The sequence below is a fragment of the Saccopteryx leptura genome, chromosome 2, assembly GCF_036850995.1.
Source record: "Saccopteryx leptura isolate mSacLep1 chromosome 2, mSacLep1_pri_phased_curated, whole genome shotgun sequence".
NCBI classification, from domain to species: Eukaryota; Metazoa; Chordata; class Mammalia; order Chiroptera; family Emballonuridae; genus Saccopteryx; species Saccopteryx leptura.
Genome location: NC_089504.1, coordinates 356426877 through 356454391, shown reverse-complemented (window position 1 = coordinate 356454391; position 27515 = coordinate 356426877). Strand labels below are relative to the sequence as shown.

At 57.0% G+C, this 27515-nt stretch overlaps 1 protein-coding gene across 7 annotated transcripts in view; it reads right to left on the bottom strand.

Moving 5' to 3' along the window:
- The window catches only part of MSI2 (musashi RNA binding protein 2), a 416189-nt gene that overhangs the window by 21359 nt on the left and 367315 nt on the right, over positions 1–27515 (bottom strand). For 3 of the 7 annotated variants that reach the window (XM_066364640.1, XM_066364641.1, XM_066364643.1), the window contains exons 11-12: positions 9961–9984; positions 8584–8646 (exon numbers count right to left, since the gene is read on the bottom strand). The exons of 1 other annotated variant lie outside the window; for it this stretch is intronic. In XM_066364640.1, coding sequence (XP_066220737.1) covers positions 8584–8646; positions 9961–9984 — 87 coding nt within the window. Of the gene's footprint in view, positions 1–8583; positions 8647–9960; positions 9985–25655; positions 27092–27515 lie in introns of those variants that run through there. 3 more of the 7 variants (XM_066364642.1, XM_066364644.1, XM_066364646.1) reach the window with 2 other exon arrangements.

The following is a 27515-nucleotide window of genomic DNA, read 5'->3' as shown; positions in this document are numbered from 1 at the left end:
TTAAGGAATCTCCCAGGTGGGTGTGAGTTTTGAGATGCTGGCTGGGACCCTCCTATTCACACTACAGAACGGATTTTACCCAGCTCTCCCATCCTGTCAGATCTAATTCCAGCAGCCAATCACAGCTGTCCAAAAGCATTGTCTGCCCACCTCCAGTTCTTCAGGATCCCAAGGTAGAACGAGGAGACCTTTTTAGTAATATTAATTAGCATCCAGGAACAAAGGGCCCCTTTATTTTCTGCTTTCTCTAATTGCATAGTAATTACTCACCTATACTTAGAAAGGGGCTGACTTTGCCTCCTGGAGGATTACGCTTTATACTGCTGGGAAGACAGGCACCACTCTGAAATACTGGCAAAACATCTCCCAAGGACTCAAAACCCCACCCTTCGTTCAGGAGAACTCAGCAGTCAGAATGAAGACTGCGGACACAGCTCCTGTTGAAGAGTGAGAACAAATGTGGGGGAGCCCAGGTAGGCTTAATCAGGTATAGCTTCCTGGCCGTCTGAGTCAGATTTTAACCAGGGGAGCAAAGACAAGAACGGAGGCAAGTGACCCCGCAGGAAGGGTGAAGCTGTTCAAGGTCACAAGCCCACCTCTGGCCCCCGGGATTCCGGCTCAGGCTGTGCTCTGTGGGGCAGCTGCCAGGTTGACATTCCTTAGCTGGTTCCGTTCTCATCAAGCTCCACTGCTATAAAGAATATGAACCTCTCTCCCATCAGTACGACAATATCAACCTGGCTTCCAAGTTTCCTAGAATCCAGCCTGCCTACCTCTTCCTCGTCCACCCTCTGGCCTGCTCATCCGGTCGCCACCCTTTGTCCGAGTTCTCTCACCCAGAGTGTCCTCTCACCGAGAGTGTTCTCGCACCGAGAGTGTCCTCTCACCTTCCAATCCAAACCCTTCCAGGCCCGCTTCACCTCTCGCCTCCCTTCCGGGCGTCCGGCCTGCCGAGCGCTCTCTGGCCATGCAGGAATCCATCTCACTGCAGGCCAGCTCTAATGTCGACGGTGTGCTGTGTCCTCCCCAAAGACCAGGAGCTTGTTGAAGGCAAAAGCCATGCCCTGGAATTCTACACCCTACTCCACCCCCCAGCACGATGCTGAGCCCGGGATGAACAGAAGGAGCACTGAGGAGGGCGTGTTAGCTAATGGGAAGAGCAAAAGGTCCGCAGCACCTTACTGGGCTGCTACCTATGAACACTTACGGAGTGTTTGCAATGTACGTGAACTGCCCGTCACAGTGACCCTCCTGCCTGCAGTGGCGCTGATCTGCCCTGGACACTGCCATCAAGGTTTATCTAATACACACAGCTGATGTCGCATCCTGGTTTCACGAGGGCCTCCTGCTTTGGCTCTGCTCAGCAATCTGGCTTTCTTCCAGCCCCCCACCCCCACCCCGGCCCCAACTGCATTTTAATTCTCCAGCCACGGTGAACCATATGTAGGGGCTTCCAGTTCACACTACTGTTCTGGGTTCTGCTGGCTTTGCCCACGCTGTTCTCCATGGTCCCTTGGGGAGCCCCACTGGAAACTCACTGTCCCTTGTGAAACCTTCCCTGACCTCCCAGACAAAGCCGATCACGCCCTCCTCAGGGCTCCTCGGTTACTGGGCTGACGGTGTCACAGTGTGAGCAGCCGCTAGCCTCCACACTAGGCTGAGCGACCCTGGAGGGCAGGGACTGAGCTCTGTATCTGTCTATGAGCTTCTAGGGCGGGCTGGGCACCCACTGCTTGTCTGTCTGGCATCGTTCTCCCTTTCCCTCCCCTTGTCAAAATTCAGAGTCTCCTTTGGAAAGCCATCCTTCTCCCTGTGTGACAGCTGTTCAGATGAGAGGGGGTAGATCCCATCTTCCGTGGTTAGTTCTGCCTCAGCCAAGCGGCCGGAATTTTGCTTGAATTCCGGACCATCTGCCCCTCTCCCACCCCTGCTTCTTCTAGACGGTGGTGTGCAGCAGGAGATGGTTGTAGCCATTTTGCCACCATAGGAAAGCCAACATAAAGACGGTGTTGAAGCGAGGAGAATTGTAGAAAAAGAGCCCTGAGCAGCCCACACATGAAGCCCACTCTCCCAAGGAGCTCCCTAGATGTCTGGCAATACATCCCTCCTCATATGTGACCAGATTGTGCCGGGGTTCTGATATAGCCCAAAGCACTCTGATCCAAAGCCTAGGACACTCCATCCCTCCTCCTGAGCAGGCCCGAGCGTTGGAGGCCAACCAGCTGGAGTTGGGGGGGGGGGTGCGGAGCACAGATGTGTCACCCACTGAAAATAATTCCAGTGCTATAGAAGACCGTTAACATTCCCCTACTCCATCCACTTTAGGATTAACTCATACTTAGGTCTGGGCTTCACGGCTTAGTCGCTAATTGCACTGGAGTTGATTTATCAAGTGCATGGTATTTCTATTACAAAATTATTGATTAGAGTTGATGTATTTTATCCTCAATAGGGTTGGTCCAAAGCCCTTGGAAAATGAATGAAGCTGAGGTCAGTGGCAGGTAGCTTTGCACATTATTATAAATATACCAGGGTTACTGAAATCCAATGTTGGACTCTTTAAGGGGGAAATCCTGGCTCTCCCAGAAATGAAGATTTTAATGACAAAGTGAAAAACAAGGTGCCCACCCCCAGGACACAAGGCAGTGGACTGGGAGATAATGTGCTCAGAAGAGGTCTTCCAGGAAAGTCTGGCTGGTCACAGCAGCTGGTCCTAATGGGTCACAGGTCTGCTCGCCCTCTGGGCTACTGCGCTGACTCTACTCCATGGGCACAGATGTGGTTCTATCCCAGCGAGAGGGCGTCCCCGTGACACTACCCAGAGACGGGCCATCTTGGGGTCAGAGCCCCCAGAGCATGCTTGCTGACAGCACAAGGGAGGCTGGGTGGGGAAGCAGAAATGCCTTCACAGCCCCCCACCCCCTTTCCTGGATACCAGGTCCTGCTGATGGAGGTGCAGCAAAGCCATCCTCAGCAGCGAAGGTATTACAGTGATCTATTTTTCTGTTTTTAGTGAAGCCCACAGCGCCAGAAACTATGCCTCGTGGGGAGACAGGGGCTGTCCGGGGAAGGATGTGGGTCCTCCGACTACTGAAGGGAAGGACCGTCATGTGCCTATACAGTCCTTGGCGCCTGGCACAGAGCCAGCCTTCAATGCATGTTTGTTGAAAGCAACACGTGGGTACCTTAAAGCCCACGTTGCAACTGATGCACACAATTCCTGATTCTGCCAGCAGCTGAGGAGTGCGCGGGACACTGCCGTGCACGCCCCTTGGCCCTCAACACATGCCAGGCAAAGGAAGTCACTGGGGACACCGAGGACCTCGGAGACGGGCGGGCCGGGCATGTCTGCTTTGTGAGGTCTGCTCTCTTCCCCACAGCATTTTCTCTTATGGTTCAAGCTGAACTATTTATCCCATCTCCCAATTTTGAATTTTACTTTTGCTCATTTTACCTGTCAGATGACCACTAGGACATCCAGCCACAGGTCAGCAGACCCCAGAGCCAGGCCCAGGCTTTCGGCCAGTAGGGGAGATTTCCTGCACTGCACCTCCGTCTCCACCCTCTTCTGCGCCTCAGCCCGGACTGCAGCTTCCGCAGGGAAGCCTCAAGGTTCCACATCTTCCCGCCGCCACCCCCGCGAAGGCCGACACAGAAGGCACCTCCCAGGTTTCCCTTCCTGGGCCTCGGGCCCCTCGTTCTGTGGCCGACTGGCCTGCTCACCTCCAACTCCCTGGTCACCCTGACTGCGCCACCAACCGCCATAGCACCTCTTCTCTCTGTGAAACTACCATTTCACTGTCACTAGACACTCTTGGGGACTTCCTGGCCTCTGGCCTCCTGGGCTTCTGTCTCTCATCACAGATTAGGGACATCTCCAAAAGCGCTGAGAGACCTCTGGCACTCCTGTAGGGCTTGTCACCACACAGACAGGGAAGACGTGTCCCTAAAGACGACCGATGGCACGTGTCCCTGAGCTGAGGGCAAAGGCAGTCTTCCCAGGGAGATGGAAGGAAACGGGGTGTCCTCTCTGACAGCGCGACCCCTCCCCCCGCAGCCATGCCAACAGTCTCCATCGTCACCACTCCCACCCACTGTCCCCATCCCTCTGAGAGCTCATCGAAAGGCTTCCCTTCCCTTCACCCACCGTGAGAACCAGGGCTGACCCTCTCCAGGACCAAGTGCATTTCCTGTGTAGACTGAGGATCTTAAGATCTTTGTGCCTATCCCTACCGTAGCTCATTTCCCCTGCCCCCCCCCCCGGGACAGGGACCACATAAGCAGGGCTGCCACACGGACCTGGCTCCTTGAAGGTCTGTGAGCGGGCAGAGGAGTGGAGGGTTTGGAGGAGCCTGGCTGGCCGCCCGGAAGAAGTAAGAAGAGGTCTGCTGTGTCCAAGGACCGTCCAAGGAAGACAAGAACAAGGAAGAACTTGAAGATTCCCTCCCAAATCTGGTTCCGTTCTCTCTCCCTCGAGTTGGACACTATGATAGAGGCCTCAGTTGGGCTGGCTTAGAGCTGAGGGTGGTGACCCGGATCTGGACTGGCAGAGCAGGGAGTGTGAGGGGAGGTGTTGGTGGCTGATGGCGAGAACATGGATCCAAGCCCCTTGGCAACATTGAAAACATGGAGCCCCTTCTCTTCCTGGCACCCCACGCTATCTGGCAGCCAGCCGGCCGAGCCGGGCCGGGCCGGGCCGGGCTGGGGGAGACCCTGTAATATCAACTCAACAATGCATGTTCTACAACTACGGCTACAGCTACCAGGACATCGACTACAGTGCATGCATTTAGTTCAGTCCCACAGATACATACAGTCTAAGAACAGGCAGGGCGGTGTGAAATGTTTTACTGGACAACAGGTGTTTTGGAGCTGTAACTAATAATAATAAAACAAATCGAAAACGAAAGTACAAAAAAAAAAAAAGACATTTCTCGAGAGTTGGATATGAGTTTGTTTCTGGAACTGTTTCATCTGAACAAGCAAAAACATGCAAACCAGCTGGTACTAACAGGAAGCTGGACACTGAGAGAGGATTAATAGGTGTGGACAAACCTTCCCGCTGAGCGTGCTCAGAAGAGTGTTTGAGAGGAGGTGTGCAGATCCTAGTGTAAGAGAGGCGGGAAAGTATGCCTCAGAGACTCATCGCAGCCCCAACCAAGCAAGAGAAAAGACAACAGAAAGGTGACTCTCACACTCACCACCATCAGGAGCTCATGTCACTACATTGGAATAAAGCTGGCAAGTATAAAGTACAGTAAGGGGTCCTGGCTGGGGCCGGACATGGGCTGGGGGGCGGGGAGGGGGCTCAGAAGCTTTAAGATTGATACACGGACCCGCCCGTAATGCCACCCAGAAATAAAATTGCCTGAAAATTGGAACCACTTCCCTCGCCTACGGAGGGGGTGGGGGGGGGTGGGGAGTCGTTTGCCAAACGGGATTGAGGTTTGGGTGGGACATGATGGGGCCACTGGAATTGAATGAACACGATCAAAATGAACAAACAAATCTCGACTGAGCACAAGAAAAGATGACATTTCAAACTACCAGGTGAAGGTAAAAGAAAAGTGACCACTGATAGTGAAGTTATCTAGGAGTCGGCAGGGACCTCCCCGGTGGGGTCGCCTGAGCCCTGAGCACCTCAGGTCCTGGGGGACTTGGGCAAAGGCGGGCGGGCTGGCCCAGCGGAGTGGGCGGAGGTGGCTGCAGAGCTCAGGGCCCCCTGGACCTCCTACCCTGACACCGGAGCCCTCACGGATGCAAGTCGCCAACCTGAGCAAAATCGAAGCTGCTTCCACCCCCCGCGGCCCGCGGCAGGCACTTCCACCTCAGGAAGCTCCCCCAGTCCGTCAAAATGAAAGGAAAACACCTGAACAAAACTGTGGCACTAGACAAAAATGGAAGCCAAGAAAAGGGCCTTCCATCTGATGCCTAGTCCCTGACCCAGGCCTGAGAGCCCCTGGGGAGCGGAGGCTGCCTCCCCACTGCCTTGAGGCACCTGCCCGGTGGGCGCAGTACCACGGCCCAGGCTGGTACTTCACAGACTCCCCCTGGACTGGCTGCGCCCTGGAAGGGAAGCTGGCTAAATCCCTGACTCCCTCCAATGGCCAAGGCTGCTGGCTCGGGTCTGGGAGGCGGAAGGCGCACCCCTAGCCCCTGGGAAGGAGCTGGGGTGGGGTGTAGGAGTATAGGGGTGCAGGGGTGCAGGGGCGGGTGAAGGTAGCACCTGACCGTCGGCCCTCAGTGAGCCCGTGCTGGCCTGGGCTGGCGCACAAACCCCAAGTCCGTGTGGCCCTCTCACATTCCAGCCAGAGGGCCGCCGAGGGGCCACCACAAACGGGTAGATAACGGGCCCCCTCTGCCAGCCTCAGAGTCCAGACCGTCTTCTCAAAGAGGGAGGGATCAGTCCTCACAGGCCAACACTCACAAGAGGTCTTCCTCGACCTTGTAGCCCTGCTCCAGGTCCCAAGGTAGGGAGGGGGCGGGGGCCACCCTGTCTACACACGGGCAGGTGCCTTCCACCCGGGTGGGGTGCTGAGGCAGGCGGGCACAGTCTAGCCATCGCCCTCGGGCACAGCCCCAGCCCCTGATCCCAGCAACGCTGTGGGTTCCTGGCTGAGCCTGCACTCTGGAGGGTAACACCTCGGAGTTGAGGGTTTACTCCTGGCTCTAAGCAGGCTGGTGTGGGCAGGTGGTCTGGGTGCACACTCCTGAATAGAATTCACTAACAGTGCAGCGATGAGCATGGCTGACCTAGAATGGCCTGTGGGAGGGAGACTTTGCTCCCGATGGAAATGGCTACAAAGAAAACACCACTGATCCTGGAAAAAAAAAAAAGTGTGGCTGGAAATGGCTCTGAGCTTTGGGGTTAGGAGTAAGAGGAGATGGGAGGGACTCCCACCTGGCTCGGGGGGCCTGCGAGGGGGTGAGGGGGGTGTAAGGGGGCACAGACCACGGGGAGACCACTCTGACTCACAAAGAACCCCATGCTGCTCTTTAAACTTGCCATGAAGTCAGGGAGAATGGGGTGGGGAGAGAGGCAGGGTTAATTTCGGGTTAAAGTTTAGTTTCATAATCCAAGTTATCATAAAGAAAGAAACTGAATGGAGAAAACAAAACCAACAACACTCAAAAATCCCAAGTTTTCTTTTTGTCATCCCAACCCCACCAGGCACAGGTAGGACAAGAGGCTCATCTATAAAGCGCTCAAGTTAAAAATCCAAATGGAACAGGGAGACACGAGGCAGCTGTGTACCCCGTCCCCAGGGAAGGGGGGACCAAGGAGCCCTGGCCAGAGGGTGGGGGAGGCCCCTGGAGCCGGTGGACGCTGAGAAAAGGCACCTGGCTCCCCGGACTGGCAGGCCAGTCTGCGCCGGTCTCTGGCGAGCTGCCTCTTGGCCCCCCCGAGAGTGCCCTGGCCCCTCCGAATAAATCCCCAGTGGCTGACTCGCAGGAGTGGATCCTTTGTAGCTCGAGGCAGTGCCAGTTTGCATGGAACGGATTTTTACTGACGTTTCTAATGGGCCTCACTGTGCCAGTTTCTTGTCACAGAGGGTTTGGGTTTTTGGCATTTTCCCTCTGGGCTTTTAATGCCCCATTGCCTGGTACCCTCGCCAGCACCCCCGCCCCCCGCCCTCCTCGGAGTCCTGTTACACCAAACTGACGCTGGATGCTCCAGCGCCCGGTCAACGGGCTGTGTGTGGGGGGAGCTGCGACCACGCGCAGGAGGGGCGGCCTCACGTGGCCCGTGGCCCGTGGCCGAGGGGGCGGTGGGCGGGGCCTCGCTGGGAGCCCGGGGCAGAGCAGTGAGCATCTGGAGGAGACGGCCACAAAGCGCTCCTGGGGCCGTGACCCGGACGTGCCCCGGCTCCAGCGGACCCCACAGCGCCCCTGGGAGAACGTTCCCACCTCACTTGAGGGGTTCCAGACCTCCTTAAAAGGTTGGATTTGGAGACCCAGGAACCGGGGCAACCTCCTGGGAGAGGAAACCCCGCTTCCCTCGGCAGCCCAGCCGGAGTCCAGGCGCCCTTGGTCTCGGCTAAGAGGGCCTGGGAGGCTGCGGGACCTCTGGAAGCTGCAGGTTATGCACTGAGGTCAGGGCTGGCTCCACGTTTGGCCTTTGGGAGCTCTGGGGTTTAGCCAGGTCAGCGGGAGCCGAGAGGACTGGTTGGTTGCGCTAAAGCTGGGAACCCATGGATGGGCTCTGAGCTTCCCTTTGACAACTAGACCTTCACTGGCTGGGTCCGAGACCCGAGGAAGGGAGCCTTGTGAACCAGCGAAAGCCAAGGAGGGGACTGATCACAGGTGCCCTGAAGCCAGCTGTCAGGTGAAGGGGCGTCCAGGTCCAAAAGCAATCCACTTTTCTTTTTGTCAATGACAGAATAATCATCTACCTTTGGTTGGCAGTCTGGTGAGGGACCCCGGCTGGGAGGTGCCCTGGGGGGCAGGGGCTAGCCCGAGCCTCCCTCGTGCCCACCCTCCAGGCTGGGGGACAGACGCAGCCACACAGATCCAACAGGGCCTTTACCTTCCCCTGCGCACTGGGGCATGCCTGGCCGCCGCCTGTCCCATACACCTTCCTACCTGAGCCTCTTGCTGCCGCCACCGCCGCTGCCGCCACAGGTCCATACGCTGCTGCCGGGAAGCCTGGTGGGGAGAGCGGAGCCGCAGTCAAGGAGGGATCCGGAAGGGGCACGGAGAGCCCTGCCTCCCAGCCACACCGCCCCCCGCAACGGACAGGAGGGCTTCTCCAAGGGGGCAGCTTTCGGGGGGGTGGCATGGATCAGTGGCTCTCAGGCTTCTGGGAGGCACAGCAGCACCTTAGGGTGTGGTGTTGCTCACGTCTGTCACCCGGAAACTGGTTCTCCTAGGCATACCAGCAAATTCCAGAGGTTAGGAGGAACCTCTCTCTCTCAAGAGAGACAGCCACCGGGGCTAGCTCCCTGTCATCTCTACAGTGACACCAGGTAATTCCCCAGGACTCGTCCAGAGCAGGACCAAGCCCGGCCGGGGTGCCTGCAGGAAGTGGTCAGCCCTGAGCCGCAGGCGGGAGGGCGTTGGGATGGGGTAGGCACAGGAACGGGCCCCTTGGCCAGGACACAGCTTAACTCGAGCTGTTCTCCAAAGGCGCTGCAGGTTTGCTCGGCCATCCTAGCCGACTCTGTCCTGTCAGCAGCATCGCCGCCCCAGGCCTACGGGCGAAGCACTCTGGGCGTCCGGCTGACTGAGTGCGCATGAGGCCAGCTGTGGGCGGGAGTGTGGGACCTCCGTGGGGCGAGCCCCGTGGCTTCGTCTCTCAGGGCTTCAGTCGCCCGAGGCACTGTGGTGGGGACACAGAGCTGGCTCTCCTATCCGAGCTCCGCTGACCCTGATGAAGCCGGCTCAGCAGGGTCCCACAGGGGTCTGGACCAAGGCTTATGCTATCTAATAATGCACCAGGCAGCCAGTCTATCCCAGCAAGGGGACTAGAAGTCAGAAGGACAAGGTGGCCCAGCGTGGTGGCAGAAGGTCCAGGTAAAGGAAGAGGTGGGCTTCCCTGGGCCGCTAGCATGTGCACACACAGCCACACACCGGGACAGACACAGATACACTTCCACACACATGAAACAAACACCCTCTCCATCCAGGAAGACCCTTGGAGGCCCGACACCATTTCCGATGCCCGTGGTTTCCAAGGACGTGCCAGGGCCAGCAGCATGGAGCCAACGGCCCACCCCCTGAGCTTTCCAGGTGAGGACTTCGCCCAGGACAGAGGGGAAGACATGCACCACGGGGGGCAGGGAGCAGGGGAGGGAAGAGAGGAGAGAAGAGCAAGTCCCAAACAGAGGGCACTAGAAGCCCACTAAACTCTAAGACTACCGTCCTAGCTACGTGGAACTACGGGGGAAAGAAGTTCAAAAGGGAACAAGCTACTCTAAGGTCAAGCTAAACTACTTAGAATGCCAATGAAAAGAGACATACTTGCATTTAAATATGGTAATAGGGCTGTTGAAGGGGGAAAAAGAAAGATCCAGGTGAAATAAATGTACACGGCGGACCCTGGCCGCTTGGCCTGGGTCTCCAGCTCCCATGAAGACCGCGCATGCGCACACGCCTGGAGGCTGCTCCCGCCCCCAGCCGAACGCCAAGGAAGGGGACTGTCCCACCAAGTCCTCTCCCCATTTCTTCCAGACGGGATCTAGATTTCTGGAGATTTGGGTGCTGGCAGAATGTGCTGAAGGAACATAAGGAAGAAGTCAAGTTATTGCTCCCTGTCCCGAGTCTCAGTGCGCCAGGCTCCCCGCAGGCCCGGGGCAGGGCGGGGCCTGAGGAGGCGGCGGCGGGCAGGTCAGGCTACGCTTTGCAGGCTCTCACCTCCTACCTGGAGCAGGTAGCCTTGGACGCATGACAAGGCGGCGGTGGTGGTGGGACTGGGTGGAGGGGTGAATTGGGGGGAGGGGAGTTGAGTTAATACAAAGACTTCTAACAAAACATCTATTTTCTGGAGTTGACAGCATTTTGGACAAAAAAATCCAAGAGAAAAAAGAAGGGGGAAAAAACCATATCGAAGAAAATCCATTATCCTGAATCTCAGATAAAGGCTCCTGCTAGAGACGGAGCATCCTGGCGCTGAGGGCTGGAATTCAATCTCAACCAGCAAAGCTAGGGGCTACGTGGAGTGACAGGTGAGAGGAGGGCGGGGAAGGCGAGAGCCACCCAGCCTGCCCCGTGCAGTGAGAGCCGCAGCCGCCACCACTGTCTCTCCTTCCGGCCCACGTCCCCAGCTCTTGCCATTCACCTCCGGCCTCACTGGTCACCCCAAATGCGTTCTCCAGATGACCTCGCGGAGAAGCTCCTGATGCTACTTCCAGGGACATGGAGCTCTCCTTGGTGGCTTGTCGGGGAAGGGTGAGCACAGAACCAGGAAAGGGGTGTGTGTTTGTGGGTCCCTGTGGGGAGCCTGCTCCAGCCAGGAGCTGTCATAAACCAAACAAGCATCGTGACCCTGGCCCAACGCCATCTGATGGAATACAGCCCACCTCCAGGACAGTAAGAGGGCCCTGAGGACCAGGAGGCCCCAGATCACGGACCCTGGTGGAAACACGCTTTCCTGGGTGGGGTCTGGGCGAGCTGGGGGTGCAGGGAGCGCTTTGCAGGCTGGCCCCCGTTTTCAGCATCTCTCCCGCCCCCCGAGGAGCCAGGGGTCCCCTGTGGCGGGCTGGTTCCCTGGAAACCTCTTCTATTTATTTTTGAAGGGACCGGGTGTCTGGGCTGTCAAGGAGAGAACTGCCCCAGCAGGGGGGTTTAGAGGAGGACCCTGGGAGTTAGGGACAAGGTCTGCCAGCAGGGGGGTTTAGAGGAGGACCCTGGGAGTTAGGGACAAGGTCTGCCAGCAGGGGGGTTTAGAGGAGGACCCTGGGAGTTAGGGACAAGGTCTGCCAGCAGGGGGGTTTAGAGGAGGAGGACCCTGGGAGTTAGGGACAAGGTCTGCCAGCAGGGGGGTTTAGAGGAGGACCCTGGGAGTTAGGGACAAGGTCTGCCAGCAGGGGGGTTTAGAGGAGGACCCTGGGAGTTAGGGACAAGGTCTGCCAGCAGGGGGGTTTAGAGGAGGACCCTGGGAGTTAGGGACAAGGTCTGCCAGCAGGGGGGTTTAGAGGAGGACCCTGGGAGTTAGGGACAAGGTCTGCCAGCAGGGGGGTTTAGAGGAGGAGGACCCTGGGAGTTAGGGACAAGGTCTGCCAGCAGGGGGGTTTAGAGGAGGACCCTGGGAGTTAGGGACAAGGTCTGCCAGCAGGGGGGTTTAGAGGAGGACCCTGGGAGTTAGGGACAAGGTCTGCCAGCAGGGGGGTTTAGAGGAGGACCCTGGGAGTTAGGGACAAGGTCTGCCAGCAGGGGGGTTTAGAGGAGGACCCTGGGAGTTAGGGACAAGGTCTGCCAGCAGGGGGGTTTAGAGGAGGACCCTGGGAGTTAGGGACAAGGTCTGCCAGCAGGGGGGTTTAGAGGAGGACCCTGGGAGTTAGGGACAAGGTCTGCCAGCAGGGGGGTTTAGAGGAGGACCCTGGGAGTTAGGGACAAGGTCTGCCAGCAGGGGGGTTTAGAGGAGGACCCTGGGAGTTAGGGACAAGGTCTGCCAGCAGGGGGGTTTAGAGGAGGACCCTGGGAGTTAGGGACAAGGTCTGCAGGGCTCAGGGCTTCTCGCTGGGCTGAGGCCCAGAGCAAAGCTGCGGCAGAGCTCCCCGTCCATGAGTGCCCACAGCTGCCCTAGCACCGCACTGCCCCGAGGGGAGATGACCACCCACTCTGCTGCTGGGAATGTGGGGAGGGGGTCCCTCCTCAACACAGCCTGTCTGGCCCACACATGAAGGGGCAACCAGGTTTCTCCTGGTGAGGCAAATTAGCACAATAGCTAAGTGCACAGACATGGAGCCCGTCTGGGTCCAAATCCTGGCTCAGTCGCTTACTAGCTGTGTGACTTTGGGCAAGTTGCTTAACCTTTCTGTGCCTTAATGTCCCCATCTTTAGAGGAGGTGACGATATTACTACGAGATTAATAGATGCAAAGTGACAGGGAGTAAACATAAATGAGGTTGAGCTGACATGTTGATAAGGCCTATTAGACCTCTGCCCAGCCACCTGCCCGACCTTCAAGACTGGACTCTCCCCACGCAGAGCTGTTCCACATTCCCCATTCTGGGCCATGTGGTCAGAGGGTCACACGCACAGGGGACCTTGAATTCCTTACTTATAACAGTGGTCTGTAATCCTTCACCATGACCCAACTTCATGATGCCATTTTAGTGGAGCTAAGTTTCCAAAGTTCAAGTTAGAACATGCGTTCTTCTGTTCAGCTCGAAGGATGACCGGGCCAAGAGGGCTGGCATGACCGTAGTGGTCTAATCTTTCCATTTCTTAGCAGTAAATCAGACAGAAAGGAGAAAACTACTCTGCTGATAAAATCTCAGGGCCGGACAGGTCTAGGGTGCCTACCTGGGAACTTAGGTATTAGGAATGTAGTATGTGCCTCCTAATAGGGAACCCTGTATTATTCAGAGACGAAGTATCTGTATACAAAGGAATGAAGCACTAATGGTAGAATTCCTGGCATGGGCAGGTGCGTGCCTTGTAGAGCCTGTCATTGTTCAAGAGCAGTCAGCCCCAAAGACACAATATTTAGAGCCCGGAGCTCCTCTGCCTTTCAAGTGGAACAATGGAAGGCTCGCTGGGTTTGGTGTCAAAGCCTGGCCTCCAGCCCTGGCTGCCTCTGCCTTGCTGGGTGACTGGGTCGTCACCTCTCTGGGTCCTGAGCAACCAACCGAGTCCTCCCTCTTGCAAGGAGGGAAGGCTGGACGACCTCTAAAGTTCCGTCACCTCGGACCCTGCACGAGCCCATCTTTCTGTGCGAGAAGATGACAAACCCAAGTCCCTCTGTCCCTCGCGTTGGTGCTAGCACACCTCTGGGGTTAGTATCTCACTGAAGTGAAAGGTGTCACCATTCCACGGTCAGCGAATGAGACCCTTTTCTGGACTTCACTGTAAATTAGAAGACAACGCCAGTTTAGGTTCTTTTGAGGAGGACTTGAGACCACGCCTACCCGTTCCTTTCTGCAGCAGTACGGGTGTCTACCTGTCCTAAGTGGTTATATTTATGTGTACATCTTATTTCTCTGGCTGAGTGACAAATTCTCCTAGGGCAGGGCCTGAGTCACATGTCCCACATGGGACAGTCACCCCACCACCCTGTGGAAGGAAAGTCTCCCCTCCCCCCAACAGTGGTGAACGAATCCTTGTGACCAGACCCCTGTGAGAACAACTGCACAGTCCCCATTCAGAGCTGCAGGTCTCTATTCTGGTGGTGGTGGTGGGGATTAGCAACATACAAAGAATCGGGTGGGCCTGTATCTCTTTTTTTTAGTAACCTTTTTTCCAACTTTACTGAGGAACAACCAACAGATACTATATACATTTAAAGTGTACAATGTGGCGACTTGATACCCCCACCCCCACACACACATTGTGGAGTGATCACTAAGATCAAGATAATTAACACACTCATTACCTCAGTGTCAACTCATTTTTTTTAATGGTGAGAATGCTTAAGACCTATGCTCGATAGCTTTCAAGTAAACAATACCATGTTACTAACTATACACGCCACGCCATGCTAAACAGAACCCCCTCAGAATTCATTCATGTATGACGGCAAGCTTGTATCCTTCGGCCTGTATCTCCCTGTGTGGAGGCAGAGGATCCCTGATGCAAGGGAGCCCGGGTGCCCTCAGTTTCAGGTAAGACACAGAGAGGGGGTCGCTGTCCTGTCCACCGTGGGGTGTGGGGTCAGGCAACTCTCCCTCGGCGTCCACTCCCCTTCTTGGTCTGAGAAGACGCCACCTGGGATACCCTTTCTGGGGCAGTTACTGCTTGCAGGGACCCTTGGGTGAGTCTGTGGGCCCTCGGTGCTTCTCACACAAAGAGGAGGTGAGAGAATTCTGGGGTTCTCTATGGCTCTGGCGGGCTGTGACACTGAGGGGGTTTTATGAAACACTCTGGTAATGTGCATTACCGCCCCCAGGGGTCCATTATGAAGGGCGATTTTCCCCATGTGGTGCCTGCCGAAAGCACCCCACTGCACTCCCCCCACCAGGGGTTTCTCTCGATGGTCCCCACATTCTTGGCTAAATGCAATGTTGCTTTACTGAACCGAAATACTCAAAAATAGGCAACCAAAATAAATTGGTCACCCAGAACGGAGAAAACGTGTCCTAGACGAGTTTAGAAATGCCACTGCCTGTGATCCGGCCCGCCTGGGCCCCCGCGTCCTGGGCGGGCCTGCCTGCTGTGACAGGGCTGGTTCTTTGCACAGGAACTCCCTCGCTTTAGCGCGTGTGCAGAAAGAGAGCGCCGCGGCTGCCAGGCGCTGAGACTGAAAAAAGCCAAATGATACATTTTTGGAGTGCGAGGTCCCAGGGGTTCAGAACGAAACAGAGGGCACGGAAAGGGACAACTGAAAACCAAAGGGACACACTGATGTGATCAAACTGTAAAATCTAGCAGATATGTGTCCATCTGGGGGAAAACAAAACACTACGGAGTTCCTTACATTCAAAACAGGAATCTGATTTCCACATAGTGTCAGGAGCTAGCCTGGCCTTCACCGAGGACACCGAGGAGCCATTCCTGTGGAGACCCTGGGATGGAGGGGAGAGCTGGGTGCCGCTCCTGGGGTGCAGGAGAGTGTGGGCGGGAAGTGACAGTCACCTGGAGCCTGGCTAGTGTCCCTCTAGTGAGGGAGGCAGAGGAGCCAGTGAGGAGGCCAGCTCTGCCTGGGCCAGGGGGTGGGGGAGGGCCCACAGCTGGGGCTGGTCCTGAACCCCCCCTGCTGGTGCAGGGACGGCAGAGGCTCCGGCCACGGCAGGAGGAGGGCGCAAAAACTGCCCCCAATACTTTTCAATGTAATTGCTGTTTGGCTTAATTTTTAGATAAGATATCATTCTTTAGACATTTAGATGGGGATAGAGGGAAAAATCTTTGTGGGGTTTTATAATGTTTTGTTGTCAGACAGCCCGTCTGTGGCCCTGGGGTTGTAGAAACGTAAAAACAGGAAGTCTGGGAGCATCCTCTGAAAACAAAAGAAAATTCTAAGAAGGAGGCAAATGCAGAATCCTCCTGACTGGGACGTGGTCAGGGAGCAGCGAGTACATGCTGCCACCATGCCCTGAGGGCCAGTGTGGGGTGAGGCCGGCCCCCCAACACCACGAGGCACCTTGCAGCCCTGATCCGCTCTGACTGAGGCGGGGCAATGGGCCTTGGTCCGGACCGGCCAGGCTCCGGGCCTGGCTCCAGCTCACAGCGTGGAGTCGAGGGCTGCAGAGCGAGGGCAGGAGGCCCCAGCTGCCTCCTGGCCCCTTGGAGAGTGAGCGTCCACCACCAGGCCACAGCCCGCACTCCACGCCAACTCCTTAACCCATCCCCAACCCGCCTGCACACTGAAGTCCCCCGGGGAGCTCGAAAAATTCGGTAATGTGCATTACCGAATGATGCACCCCCTCCCCATGCTGAACCGCTCAGTCTGCCGTACAGCCTGGACAGTGGAAACTTTCCAACCACCCCCGGGGTCGCGGGAAGCGCAGCCGGAGCTGAGCACGCGGTTTCCCACAGCGGTCCGGGGCTGTCCCGGGAGGCAGGAAGCAGAGCGCTCTCTGGGGACTCGGGCCCAGCAGGCATCCTCTCCTTAGGCCTTTCTACCTCACAACGGAGAGCTGGAGCCGCAGTGCCCGCTCACCTAGGACTTTTGCAGGGAGCTCCGTAACTCCAGACTTCCTCAGCCCCCTGCCCACGCCCCAGACATTTACTGAGTCCCTACCACACCCAGGCACTGTTCTCATCACTGGGCTTATGAACTAAACGCACTGTCTCTGCCTTCACGGACCTTGCAGTCACTATTAGCCCCTGGTGGGAAAAGGCAGCCAGCTGGGGATCAGGCTGCACACAAACCAGCTCCTTGGGAAGGAGGGAGCATCAGTTAATGATCAGCAGTGCCCTGGGCGGCAGGGGAGCCGTGGCTCATTCTGCCGGGGAGCCAGGTCCCTTCCTGTCTGCTGTGGGGTCTCCTCATGGCTGAGCTAAGACCTGGGTGTGGCTATATTAAATCCTGCAGCAATGAGAAGGTTGGTCCTCAGGGACGCCGGAGCAGAGGAAGTGGCCATTCTAATGAATTCTTTTCTCTGGGGCCAAGGAAGCAAAGGGGCCTGACTGGTGGAGGTGCAGTGGGTAAAGCGCTGACCCAGAGGGCTGAAGCAGCCAGCTCGAAGCCCCAAGGTTGCTGGCTCGAGCGCGGGTTTGTCAGCGCGGGGGTCACTGGCTCGGCTGGAGCCCCCTGGTCAAGGCACACATGAGAAGCAATCAATGAACAACTAAAGTGATACAACAACGAGTTGATGCTTCTCATCCTCTCTCTCCCTTCCTGTCTCTCTCTCTCTCAAAAACCAAACAAATAAATAAAAGGAAGCAGACAGGTTCTGGCTTCTGGCTCGATGAGGACACTGTCCAGCATCACTCTCTCCCTCCAGCGAGACCTCAAGGACGAGAACGGCCACAGGGAGTTCACTGCAAAGTCAGCCCTCGCTGGCCTGCCCTGTGACGGCAGTTTGTGGCCCCGGATAACCCAGGAGCACCTGTGTGCCCACAGAACAAACAACTGCCCGTTTCTCCGAGACCAAGACCTTCAAAGTGAAGGGACTCCAGACCGCAGCCTCTAAGACATCAACAAACTATTTTGAGAATTCCTCCTTGCATACAGTACCACTCCTTCTCCCCTACTCCTCATAAAAACGGCAACTTCTGCTTTTGAAACATTCTCCCGCCTACCACCAATGAAGGCAAGGACAAACCACTGGTCTGACTGGTCACTGGTCCTTCCAGAGCCCACCGGTCAGAGAGCTCTGTTCCCCAAATTGCAGATGTTGACTTGCCCGAGAAAGAGTCAACATTCTGATTCCTCCCCAAAGAGGACTCTTGATGAGCCATTTAAGTCTAAATGCTGCTGCAGGGTTCCAAGCGCGAGTCCGACAGTGCCCACCGCTGGGGACCAGGGTGCTCGCTCATGTGCACGAGTGTCTGGTCTCTTGAGCACCCCAGACGTTTTGCTGAAAGACTCCAGGTTCCCACCCACCTTGGCCCCATCTCTAGCTCAGTGAGTAAACTAACATCTGTGCTCTCAAGTTCCCTCCCTGTAGAATGCAGACGCCACCACCTCTGGTCTCCTGAGAGAGGGCAGTCCAGGTGCTGAACGACAGACCCCTGCAGTGCTGGGCGTTGCTGGTGGACCTGGGCGGGTCAGGGAGTCCTGGGAAGGAGCACAGAGTGGTGGGGGAGGTGCTCTGAGTGCTCAGGGCAGACACTATTGACAACCAGCACAGAACTACCGAACATTTTTAACCGCCAGTGGACCACACACATCATTGTACACCAGCCCTGGTGGGCCGGTGAATGGTAGAAACTTGGCGGCTGTTTCCTCACCTATAAAGTCAGATGATGAGAAATGACTCGTGGGCTGAGGATGGTGACGGCAGCTACTGCTTGAGCACTTTCCACGGCCCAGGGGCCTGTGTCACCTTGCTGAGCCCTCGCGCTGCTCTACAAGCAGACTTGCTCGTCCACTGAAGAGGTGAAGGGCTCCAAGGTCCAGAGAGGTAAGAGGAAACTGTACACGACGTGGTTAAAAATGCCATCTCCCGGCCCTGGCCGGTTGGCTCAGTGGTAGAGCGTCAGCCCGGTGTGTGGAAGTCCCGGGTTCGATTCCCGGCCAGGGCACACAGGAGAAGCACTCATCTGCTTCTCCATCCTTCCCCCTCTCCTTCCTCTCTATCTCTCTCTTCCCTTCCTGAAGCCAGGGCTCCACTGGAGCAAAGTTGGCCTGGGTGCTGAGGATGGCTCCATGGCCTCTGCCTCAGGTGCTAGAGTGGCTCTGATTGCAAAGGAGCAATGCCCCAGATGGACAGAGAATCATCCCCTGGTGGGCATGCCGGGTGGATCCCTGTTGGGCGCACGTGGGAGTCTGTCTGACTCCCTCCCTGCTTCTCACTTAGAAAAAATACAAAAAAAAAAAAAAAAAGCCATCTCCCAACACTCTTTGGCTGTGCCACCCAAGACAAGTCCCATAGCATCCAGCTTGGCCTCATTCTGCTCCTCTGTAAACACGGTCCATGATGACTCCTTGTCGGGCCACTGTGAAATTCAACGAGAGGACGCCGCTAGTGCTCAGCGCGGTTAATCTGGCGCTCGGTAACTGCTCAGTAAGTGAAATAACTTTTATTTCTATTTTTATTATTATTGCTCAAGGTAATAACAGTAGCAGAGCTGAGAACTCCCTTCAGTGCCTTCCTATTCTAAAACCCTATTAATTTACATGACATTTCACATCCAAAGTGCTTTAATAGATAACATTTACAATTCACTGGTGAGTGGTTAGGGTGTATTTTATCTGCAGTGTAAGCTCTAAGTCTGGTGGAGGAATGTGATGGCAGGAGGCAAGAGGTTCTGGGGGCTGGGGAAGGCGTGGCTGGGACAGCTGGCCAGGCCCTGTGACAGTGGTGACCACAGGTGCGGACCTGGGTGCTGCAGCCCTGGTGCCTGTGCTCAGCAGCTGGCCTTGTGCTGACATGCTGCTCACGGGCTCATCCAGCACCTCCCAGGTCCCCTAGGGAGGGCACGGCCAGAAGAGCCGCTTGGGGTCCTTCCATCCGAGTAGGACCCTGTTTGCTCGTCTGCCCAGCAAGTGCCCTATAATGGCAGCAGTGCGTCTGACTCACCCAGTGACCCCAGCATCTAGGGCAGTGCCTCTCACACAGCAGGTGCTTAATAACTAGGCACTCAAAGAGAGTCAAGAATGGAGGGGTGGAAGCGGGACAGACAGATGCAAGGGGGGCGGGGGAGGTGCCTCCCCCTACGCTTGGCCTTACCTGAGTCCTGGCACATTCAAGGCTGGAACCAGAGGTCAGATGAAGAAAGCCTGGGGGGGGGGGGGCCTTAGGCGGGCACCACTAAGAGAGCTGCTGGGCTGGTTTCAGGGGCTCCCCTGCAAAATCTGGGGTCTGCTGGGCCCAGCCAAACCCCTGCTCAGGCTCAGAGCCGGCAGCAGGACCGACAGGGGGAAGCAGTCTGTGCTCCCCTTGCTCCCTGTGGTAAGTATGTCTGGGCAAGTCTCTCCACCTCCCATGGGCTCGGTGGCATTCACCGAGGCCCCAGCAGGGACTAGCTTCCTGTGGCAGGGCGGGGTCGGCACTCCCGGTCCACAGCGCTCGCCCGGGACTCCCTGGGTCTGCGAAGAGGTGGCCTCAGCTCCCCAATGCCACAGTCTGCTGTCTAGCTGCCCCAGCCAAGGTTATATGACAACATCTGCCCAGATGGGGGCCACAGAATCCACAGAGGCGGGAGGGCAAGGGAGAGGAGGCGTGCAATGCTCGCGTGCCGTCAAGCCTGCCTGGCAAACTTCTCTTTGTGCTTCAAAGCCCCGTTCACATGTCGCCCCTTCCTGATAACTTTCCGGGCAGAGTCAGGGACTCCTTCCCTGTGCTCATTCTGCACACCAGGCAGACCACACCGAACGCATCGGGACCCACGCGCGGAGATGCTCCGTCCCCCGCCCCGGACACTGGAGGAACGGGGAGCAGAGCAGGTGACTGCTGGGTGAGGTCTCAGGGGGCCGTGGGTCCACGCCGATCTGGACTCAGGGAAAGAGCCGCTGGGATGGACTCCTCGCCATCTTTTCAGACCGAGGACGAGGAGGGCGTGGGGGCCACACCTCTGCCTTCCGGTCTGTCCTCTGCTGTCTTGGAGGCACGTGCAGCTCCGCCCTCAGGCCTGGCACGGCTGCCTGCCCGCAGTTCCATACACTGAGCAATTTATGGTTTGTTTTTTTTTAAGCTGTGACCTTTCACTTGCTTTTGCTGATGGAAATGAAAACTGAAGGGCTGGAAGAAAGGTGATTACATTCCTGCTGGCAGGCTCACGTCGCGAGCCTGGTGGTCGAGACACGCAGAAGGTGTGAAGAGAGTGAGGACAGCAGGGCCACGGGGGCCGGGATCTGGTGAGAGAGCAAGTGCGACGTCACGCCTCCCTCACCGCTGGCTGGGCCCTCGGCCTCTGCATGGCTCTACCTCCTGCTACCCTTTTCCAAAGCACTAGGCATCCCCAGCCCCAGGGACCCTCTCAGTCACCTGCAAGGAAGGGGCCAGCACAGGACAGGGATCAACAGCCCCATCTGACAAAGGGGGAAACGAAGGCCCGGAGGCGGCCTTCCTCTGCCAGCAAGCGAGGAGCAAGAACGCCGTCTCCCGAAGCCGCGCCGGAAACCGCAGCGTCCTGGGCTTGGGCGCGGGCGCTGAGCGCTTGGTTAGTCACATCTCTCTTCATTTATGCAGGAGGCACAGGAAGCTAATCGAAAGTGAAGCCCGCCATCCCGTCAATTCAGATTGCTCCAACTCATTTCCGCAAACATTTATTAAATACCTATTGGACACCACGCTCTGCTTCCATCTGGGGATAGCGTGGGCTCCTGATTTTCCACGCGGGGGGGGGGGGGCGGCAGCCCCGCCCGCCCCCCCACAGCCCTGACTGTCCTCATGCTGGATTTGGGGCGTGCTGCCAAACTTTGCTTGTCTGTCTTTTCAAGTAGCAGAGATGCTTTCCCAAGTTTGTCTTTAATATTTCAACAAGGGGATCGGCCCCAAGTGCACACAGGGCCAGTGGGCAGAGGAGCGGGCCGGCCACGGGAGGGGCTGCCTCGTGATCTAAAGGCTGGCCTGGGGTCCAGTCTGTGCAGGGGTCCTCCCTGAGACGGAGCTCTGGGCTGAAGGGCCGTGCAGATGGGAGGGCTGGGGACGGAACCCATGGAGCTCTGACCTGAAGGGCCGGGCAGATGGGAGGGCTGGGGACAGAACCCATGGAGCTCTGACCTGAAGGGCCGGGCAGATGGGAGGGCTGGGGACGGAACCCATGGAGCTCTGACCTGAAGGGCCTGGGGACGGAACCCATGGGGCTCTGACCTGAAGGGCCGTGCAGACGGGAGGGCTGGGGACGGAACCCATGGAGCTCCGGGCTGAAGGGCCGTGCAGACGGGAGGGCTGGGGACGGAACCCATGGAGCTCTGACCTGAAGGGCCGTGCAGACGGGAGGGCTGGGGACGGAACCCATGGAGCTCCGGGCTGAAGGGCCGTGCAGACGGGAGGGCTGGGGACGGAACCCATGGGCTCTGACCTGAAGGGCCGTGCAGATGGGAGGGCTGGGGACGGAACCCATGGGGCTCTGGGCAGATGGGAGGGCTGGGGACGGAACCCATGGGGCTCTGACCTGAAGGGCCGTGCAGATGGGAGGGCTGGTGACGGAACCCATGGGGCTCTGACCTGAAGGGCCGTGCAGACGGGAGGGCTGGGGACGGAACCCATGGGGCTCTGAGCTGAAGGGCCGTGCAGATGGGAGGACTGGGGACGGAACCGATGCGGGGGGGGGGGGGCTGCTGTGTCAGGAGGGGCCCCCGGTCCAAGGGTGCGTTTCAGTTTAAAGCGCGGGGGCACACAGCTGTGGGCGCCTGCAGGCACGGGCCCGCGGTTCTGTCAGTGTTCCTGGAGAGCCGCCCGTCTGTCTGGCCGTGGCATTTCAAGATCAGCTTGCCTACGAGTGAGGAGTCAGCCCTCGCTCACCAGGCGGCCTCCGTTCTAGAACCCAAGCAGGAGCAACGAGCGGGATCGTTGGCCACGCTGGTCTACCATGTCGGGGGTCTGCCGGGGTCACCCATCAGGGCATTGCTGGGGCAGAGGGCTGAGAGGAGAGCTGCTTACGAACTTAAGCAGGAGCCAAGAGTCCTGCTTATATCTGAGCCACTGGTGCCACAGTTTCACTGCTGTGGTCCTGAAATCGTCCCTGACAAGGTCCCGGGGGCTGTGGAGGGCGGCCCCTCTCCCTCCTGAATCCTAGGCAACTGGGGAGAGACCAAGGTAGAGCACAGCTCAGGTCTGGCCTCTCCCGAGACGGTGCGGCCCAAGAGGGCCTCTGCCATTTGGGTCGGCTGGAGCAGCGGGTGGACAAGCGGGCTCCGGTGACCAATCCAGGCAGGGTCCTGGGCCTTCGGTGCAGCAGGGATCAGCAGCTCTGAAGCTTTACAAACGTCATAAACAGACGAGCTGGCAGGGTGGGCACGGGTGGCTCAGGACGCAGCCCGTTCCTCAGACCCAGGGCTGCTTTCCCCAGTCCCCTGAGCAAGGCTCACCCTTCCCTTCTAGGAACTCGGGCTCCTCCACCTTGCTGTCCATATTCAAGCTACAGCCTTCAGACGGGTCAGGGCACTAGGCCTCGGTCTTCGCTCAGACACCGAACCACCGGACCAAAGCCAAGCTTACCTGGCAGCAGCCCCTCTTGACAAAAGACTACAGGCCTCTCCTGCAGATACCTGGATATCCTCAGTCCACACCCCCTCCCTCTGCGTGAAACGGACGGCCCTCTCTAAGGGCCCACACATCTCCCGGCACCCACGCACCGCCACGACACCGGCAAACGTAAGACAAAGCGCGAGGCCAGGGGGCCCCAGTCCCCAGCCCAGGAACCACACAGACATGGCTAACCAATCGCCGCTCCTTTCTGCTGAGCCGGAACTTGGCCTCCAAACCATTCTAAAGCCAGTGCTCTAGGAAGCCAGCGCCTATCAGTCAACATCAGCAGACGGGACCCGTTTCCCATCGCTGACCAGGAAGGACCCCAAACGGGCCCTCCGAGAACTAGAGTCACGAGTCTCCCCGCCTGGGACCCGCACCCTGTTGCTCACACGCACGCAGCGTCCTGGGACGGAGGTGTGAGCACTGAGCTGTGGGGACGTCAGCCTGGCAGCCCCAAGTACCTGTATCTGAGGACACCCCGGTAACTAAGGCTTGGCCTAGAAACTTCATGGCGGTCAGGGTTCTATGAACCCCGCATTACCTCTTAGAACTGAAAGATCCCCGAAGGCGACCAGCCAGCCCAAGGCAGGGGGTGAGCAAGGCAGAGGGTGAGGAGTGGAGCCAAGAGAGGGTGAGGCTGAGAGGAGAGGGGGTGGGGGTGCAGAAAGAAGGGACATTCTTCTGAACTCATCCCTGCAGTTTCGTTACGGGCCCTCTCCCTCTCCCAACCCCTGCTCTGAAACCTGATCACGTTGCTCCTCTACGTACAGTCTGATCTGGCCTTGTCTCACCTTCCACACCCAAGACGCTCCTGCAGGCTCCCCGCACACTGAACTGCTCATAATGCCAGGACCTGCAATGCCTCCTCTCGGGTTTGTGGCAGGGACCGCAAAGTGTCCCCTAGTACCTATTCCACTCCTCTTCCTTAGTATCAGAAGGCTGTTTTCAGCTGGGCACACGGTCACCTGGAATAAAGATATTTCTGAGGCTTTCTTGCAGCTAAAACTGGCCATATAACTAAGGTCTAACCAATGGGATCTAAGTAGAGTGTGACTTCTATGAAGTGTTGTTAAAGGGAAGAGATATGTTCTTCCGGGTATCTAATGACTGCAGCTCAAGCAACCTTTTTTTTTTTTTTTTTTAAATGAGAAAGGAGGGGAGATAGAGAGACAGACTCCTACATGTGCCCTGACTGGGATCCACCTGGCAACCCCTGTGTAGGGCTGATGCTGGAGTACCAAGCTACTTTCTAGCACCTGAGGCTGCCACGCTCAGATGGACCAACTGAGCTATCCCCAGTGCCCAGGGCCATACTCACACCAATTGAGCCACTGGCTGCAGGAGGGAAGAGAGAGAGAAGGGGGAGAGGGAGGAGGGGTAGAAGCAGATGGTTGCTTCTTCTGTGTGACCTGACCAGGAATCCAACCCGGACGCCCATACTCCAGGCTGACCCTCTATCCACGGAGCCACCGGCCAGGGCCACAAGCAGCCTTCTTACATCATGAGATGGAGTCTTACGTCAAAGAAGACAGAACAGGAAGACAGGAAAAACCAAGACCTGATACTATGAAGTTCTATGCAGCTTCTTTTATGCAAAGAAATAATTTTCTTTTGTTTAAGCATTATTTTGCATTTCCTTCTTCGCTTTTGTATTTTCTTTATTAAAACTGATTCAGTGTCTCTGCCTGAACCATACTCCTGTCCCTTCTTTACTTAGCTAATTCCATGTGACTTTGCAAGGCCCACTCTGGTGTCCCCTTCCCTAGGGGCCATTCCTGGCTGCCCCAGGCTGGACAGGCAGCCCGCCTCTGTTCCCTGCAAGCCGAGCCAGGTCCCCTCTTTAGCTAGTCACCTGTCCTGTAACGCTCAGTGGGTCCGATCTTCCCTTGGCTGGACTCTAAGTGTCTTGAAGGAGTGAGTCTAATTCACGTCCAGACTCTGATCATCAGTAAATAAAGACGGAAGATGAGGGGTGGGGCCTGAGTTTGGGTGAGGAGTCCCAGCAACCCTCTGGCTTCATTTAGAAACCCTGTACTCTTCTTTTCAGTGATAAGCAGACCCACCCACAGGCAGCTCCACTGGGGCGACGAGGAAGGAAACCTACGCTGGAGGGGGACAGGATGGGAACGCCAGGGCCCCGCCTCTAAAACGTCCGGTTGTAGAGCTCTTACCAATTTACAAGGCCTGCTCGCCTGTACACACCACCCAAGTGTAACCACCTCACTAACTAGGCACCGTTATCATGATCCCCGGGGCGTAGCTACGTCACCTGCTCAAGGTCGGGGGGCTGTGTGCCTACGTGAGCCCGGCAGCGAGAGGCTGGGGCCAGCTGCAGCCTGCGCTCTCCAGCCGGGTTAGGGCGGCGAGCCATGTGCAAAGCGCTCGTGGGCCGGTGTGCACAAGCACGTGCACGAACTCACACACACCTGGTGCGCAGATGCGAGGGGCTCCAGATGTTCCCCTGGCGTTCTCACCCGAGGGCAGGAGTGCTGGCAGCAGAAGGGGCACTGGGGCGAACCATGCAGCTGGCCATGCAGATGCTCTGTGTCTCTGCTCAAGGACAGGACCCCCTTGAGCAAGTGCAGGGGACACGAGGAAGGGGGGGATGGAGGGGACAGGCGGCAGCCAGGGGAGTTTGCATGCTTTCAGAAACCGCGCTGGGCCGTCCCTGGGCCAGTTATGCGGTGCGTTCACCTCCCCCGGAGCGAGAACAGGACACTGTCAGGCTAAGAGACAGCAGCACACAGCACATCCGTGGTAAACAATTTATTTTTCTACCTCAGTTGCTTACAGGAGGGGGGAAATAAAATGTCATTAGGGAGAAGCACAGATGAACTCTTTACAGAGATGAACGAAATTCACAATGGCTAAAATGTCGGGAGGCAAGCAAACTAGGACAAGTTCACCAAAGCAAAGCAATTCATAGCAGAACAAAGTAAAGAGGAACAAAAAAAAACAAGCCATACAGATTAAAAAAAGAAAACAGCACTCATGAAGAAGCCTGTGGGAAAATAAAAGAACACTAACCAATGATTACATCAAGCATCTTTAATGAGATGCGCAGAGCCGCGCAGGGTGTGTCTCAGGACACTGACGCTCACGCGTGGGCGTGCTCACATTGAATGCACCTGATGGGGGCACATGGGTCACTTCTCACAAACTAGGAGTGTGAACCAGGGGCGACTCTCGAGGGTCCAACTGAGCTGTACCTCACTCCAAGAGAGTGGGGGGTTTCAGACAGGGAGGCGAGGGGTCAGGGTCACGGGAAAAGAAAGCTCTTTCGGGGTGACCATCAGGGGTGCCAACGTAGTCAGGATGGACCCTCTGAGCTCTGCCACCTCCTTCCCCAGTGGGTTAAGAGGCCACTGATGCCAGCAGGCAAGGCAAGGCCAGCCCAGACTGGGCAGTGGGGGCACGGGGAAGGGGCGGCCCGGTATGGGTGGGTTGGTGTCCACTGTGCCTGAGATGCGGCAGCACCCGGGTGACCCCAGTGTCCCTTCTGGCAGACAGGGCTGCTTATTATTCTGGCAACAGCCACCGAGGGACTGGCCCCAAAGACAAAGACAACCAGATGACCTTGAGATCGTTATTCTTCCAGATTATGGAACTGTGTGTGTGTGTGTGTGTGTGTATGTATGTGTGTGTGTGTGTGTGTACACATGTTCACTTCTGGTACTGCCCACCACAGGACTCCAAGTCACCCACCCCTAAACCCTGCAGCCCACCAGCACCTCAAAGCTCACCCATGAAATGCCCCAATGAGCCTGTCTGGTGGTTTTTTTTTTAAAGTAATTTGATGCCTTCTACCTGGATCCCCTGAGGAGGCTCCACCAAGTTTGTGAGAAGTTTCCCCTGGCCCCATTCTGGGGGAGGGGGTAGGTGGGGAGGTGTGGGAGGGTGTTCACAGTGCGTACAGGAAGCAAAATGGGAAGGGATTGGGAAATAAACTTATTTTTAAAAAACTCTGTGAAGCAATGAGGACACGAGTCTTTTCCACGAATTAAAAATGCACAAAAGAGCATTCGTTCACACAAGCAGCTAGGACAGGTCCAGTGGGCACGGCCAGCAGCTGGGGCGGCCCGGCCGGACTGTGGCCTCTCTCTAGTATTGGTAGCAAACCCCAATTGGTTATGCCTCTCTTAAGAGCTAGTTGATAAAAATTATGTCTTGTGAAATCGGCAAATAGTCTGCAAAGTGAAATAAGAACAGAAGTTAACAGATTAAACTGAGAGTCCAGGGGCGGGGAGGGGGCAAAGAGAGGAGACGGGAGCCACTGATCAGGATCCCAGTGATTTGAGCCCACATACTGACCTGCGGGGGGCTGGGCAGGGGTGGGGCGCGCGCGGGGACATCGGGGGTGGGGTGGCTGGGAGGGAGGAGTCGTTTCCACAGGGGTTGGTGGCCACCTTTCAATCTTCCTAGAAAAGAACTACTCCCCACTCCAGCAATGACCCACAGGCACCCAGCGCTCTTTCCCAAGCACCTCAGAAAAGCCTGGAGGCTGGCAGTCCTCGACTCCTACTGCGTGTCCCAGGAAGGTCACACGGGTGACAGGGGCTCCACTGGGAGGGACAGCAGTCACCCGTGCAATGAGATGGGTCTTCACAGAAA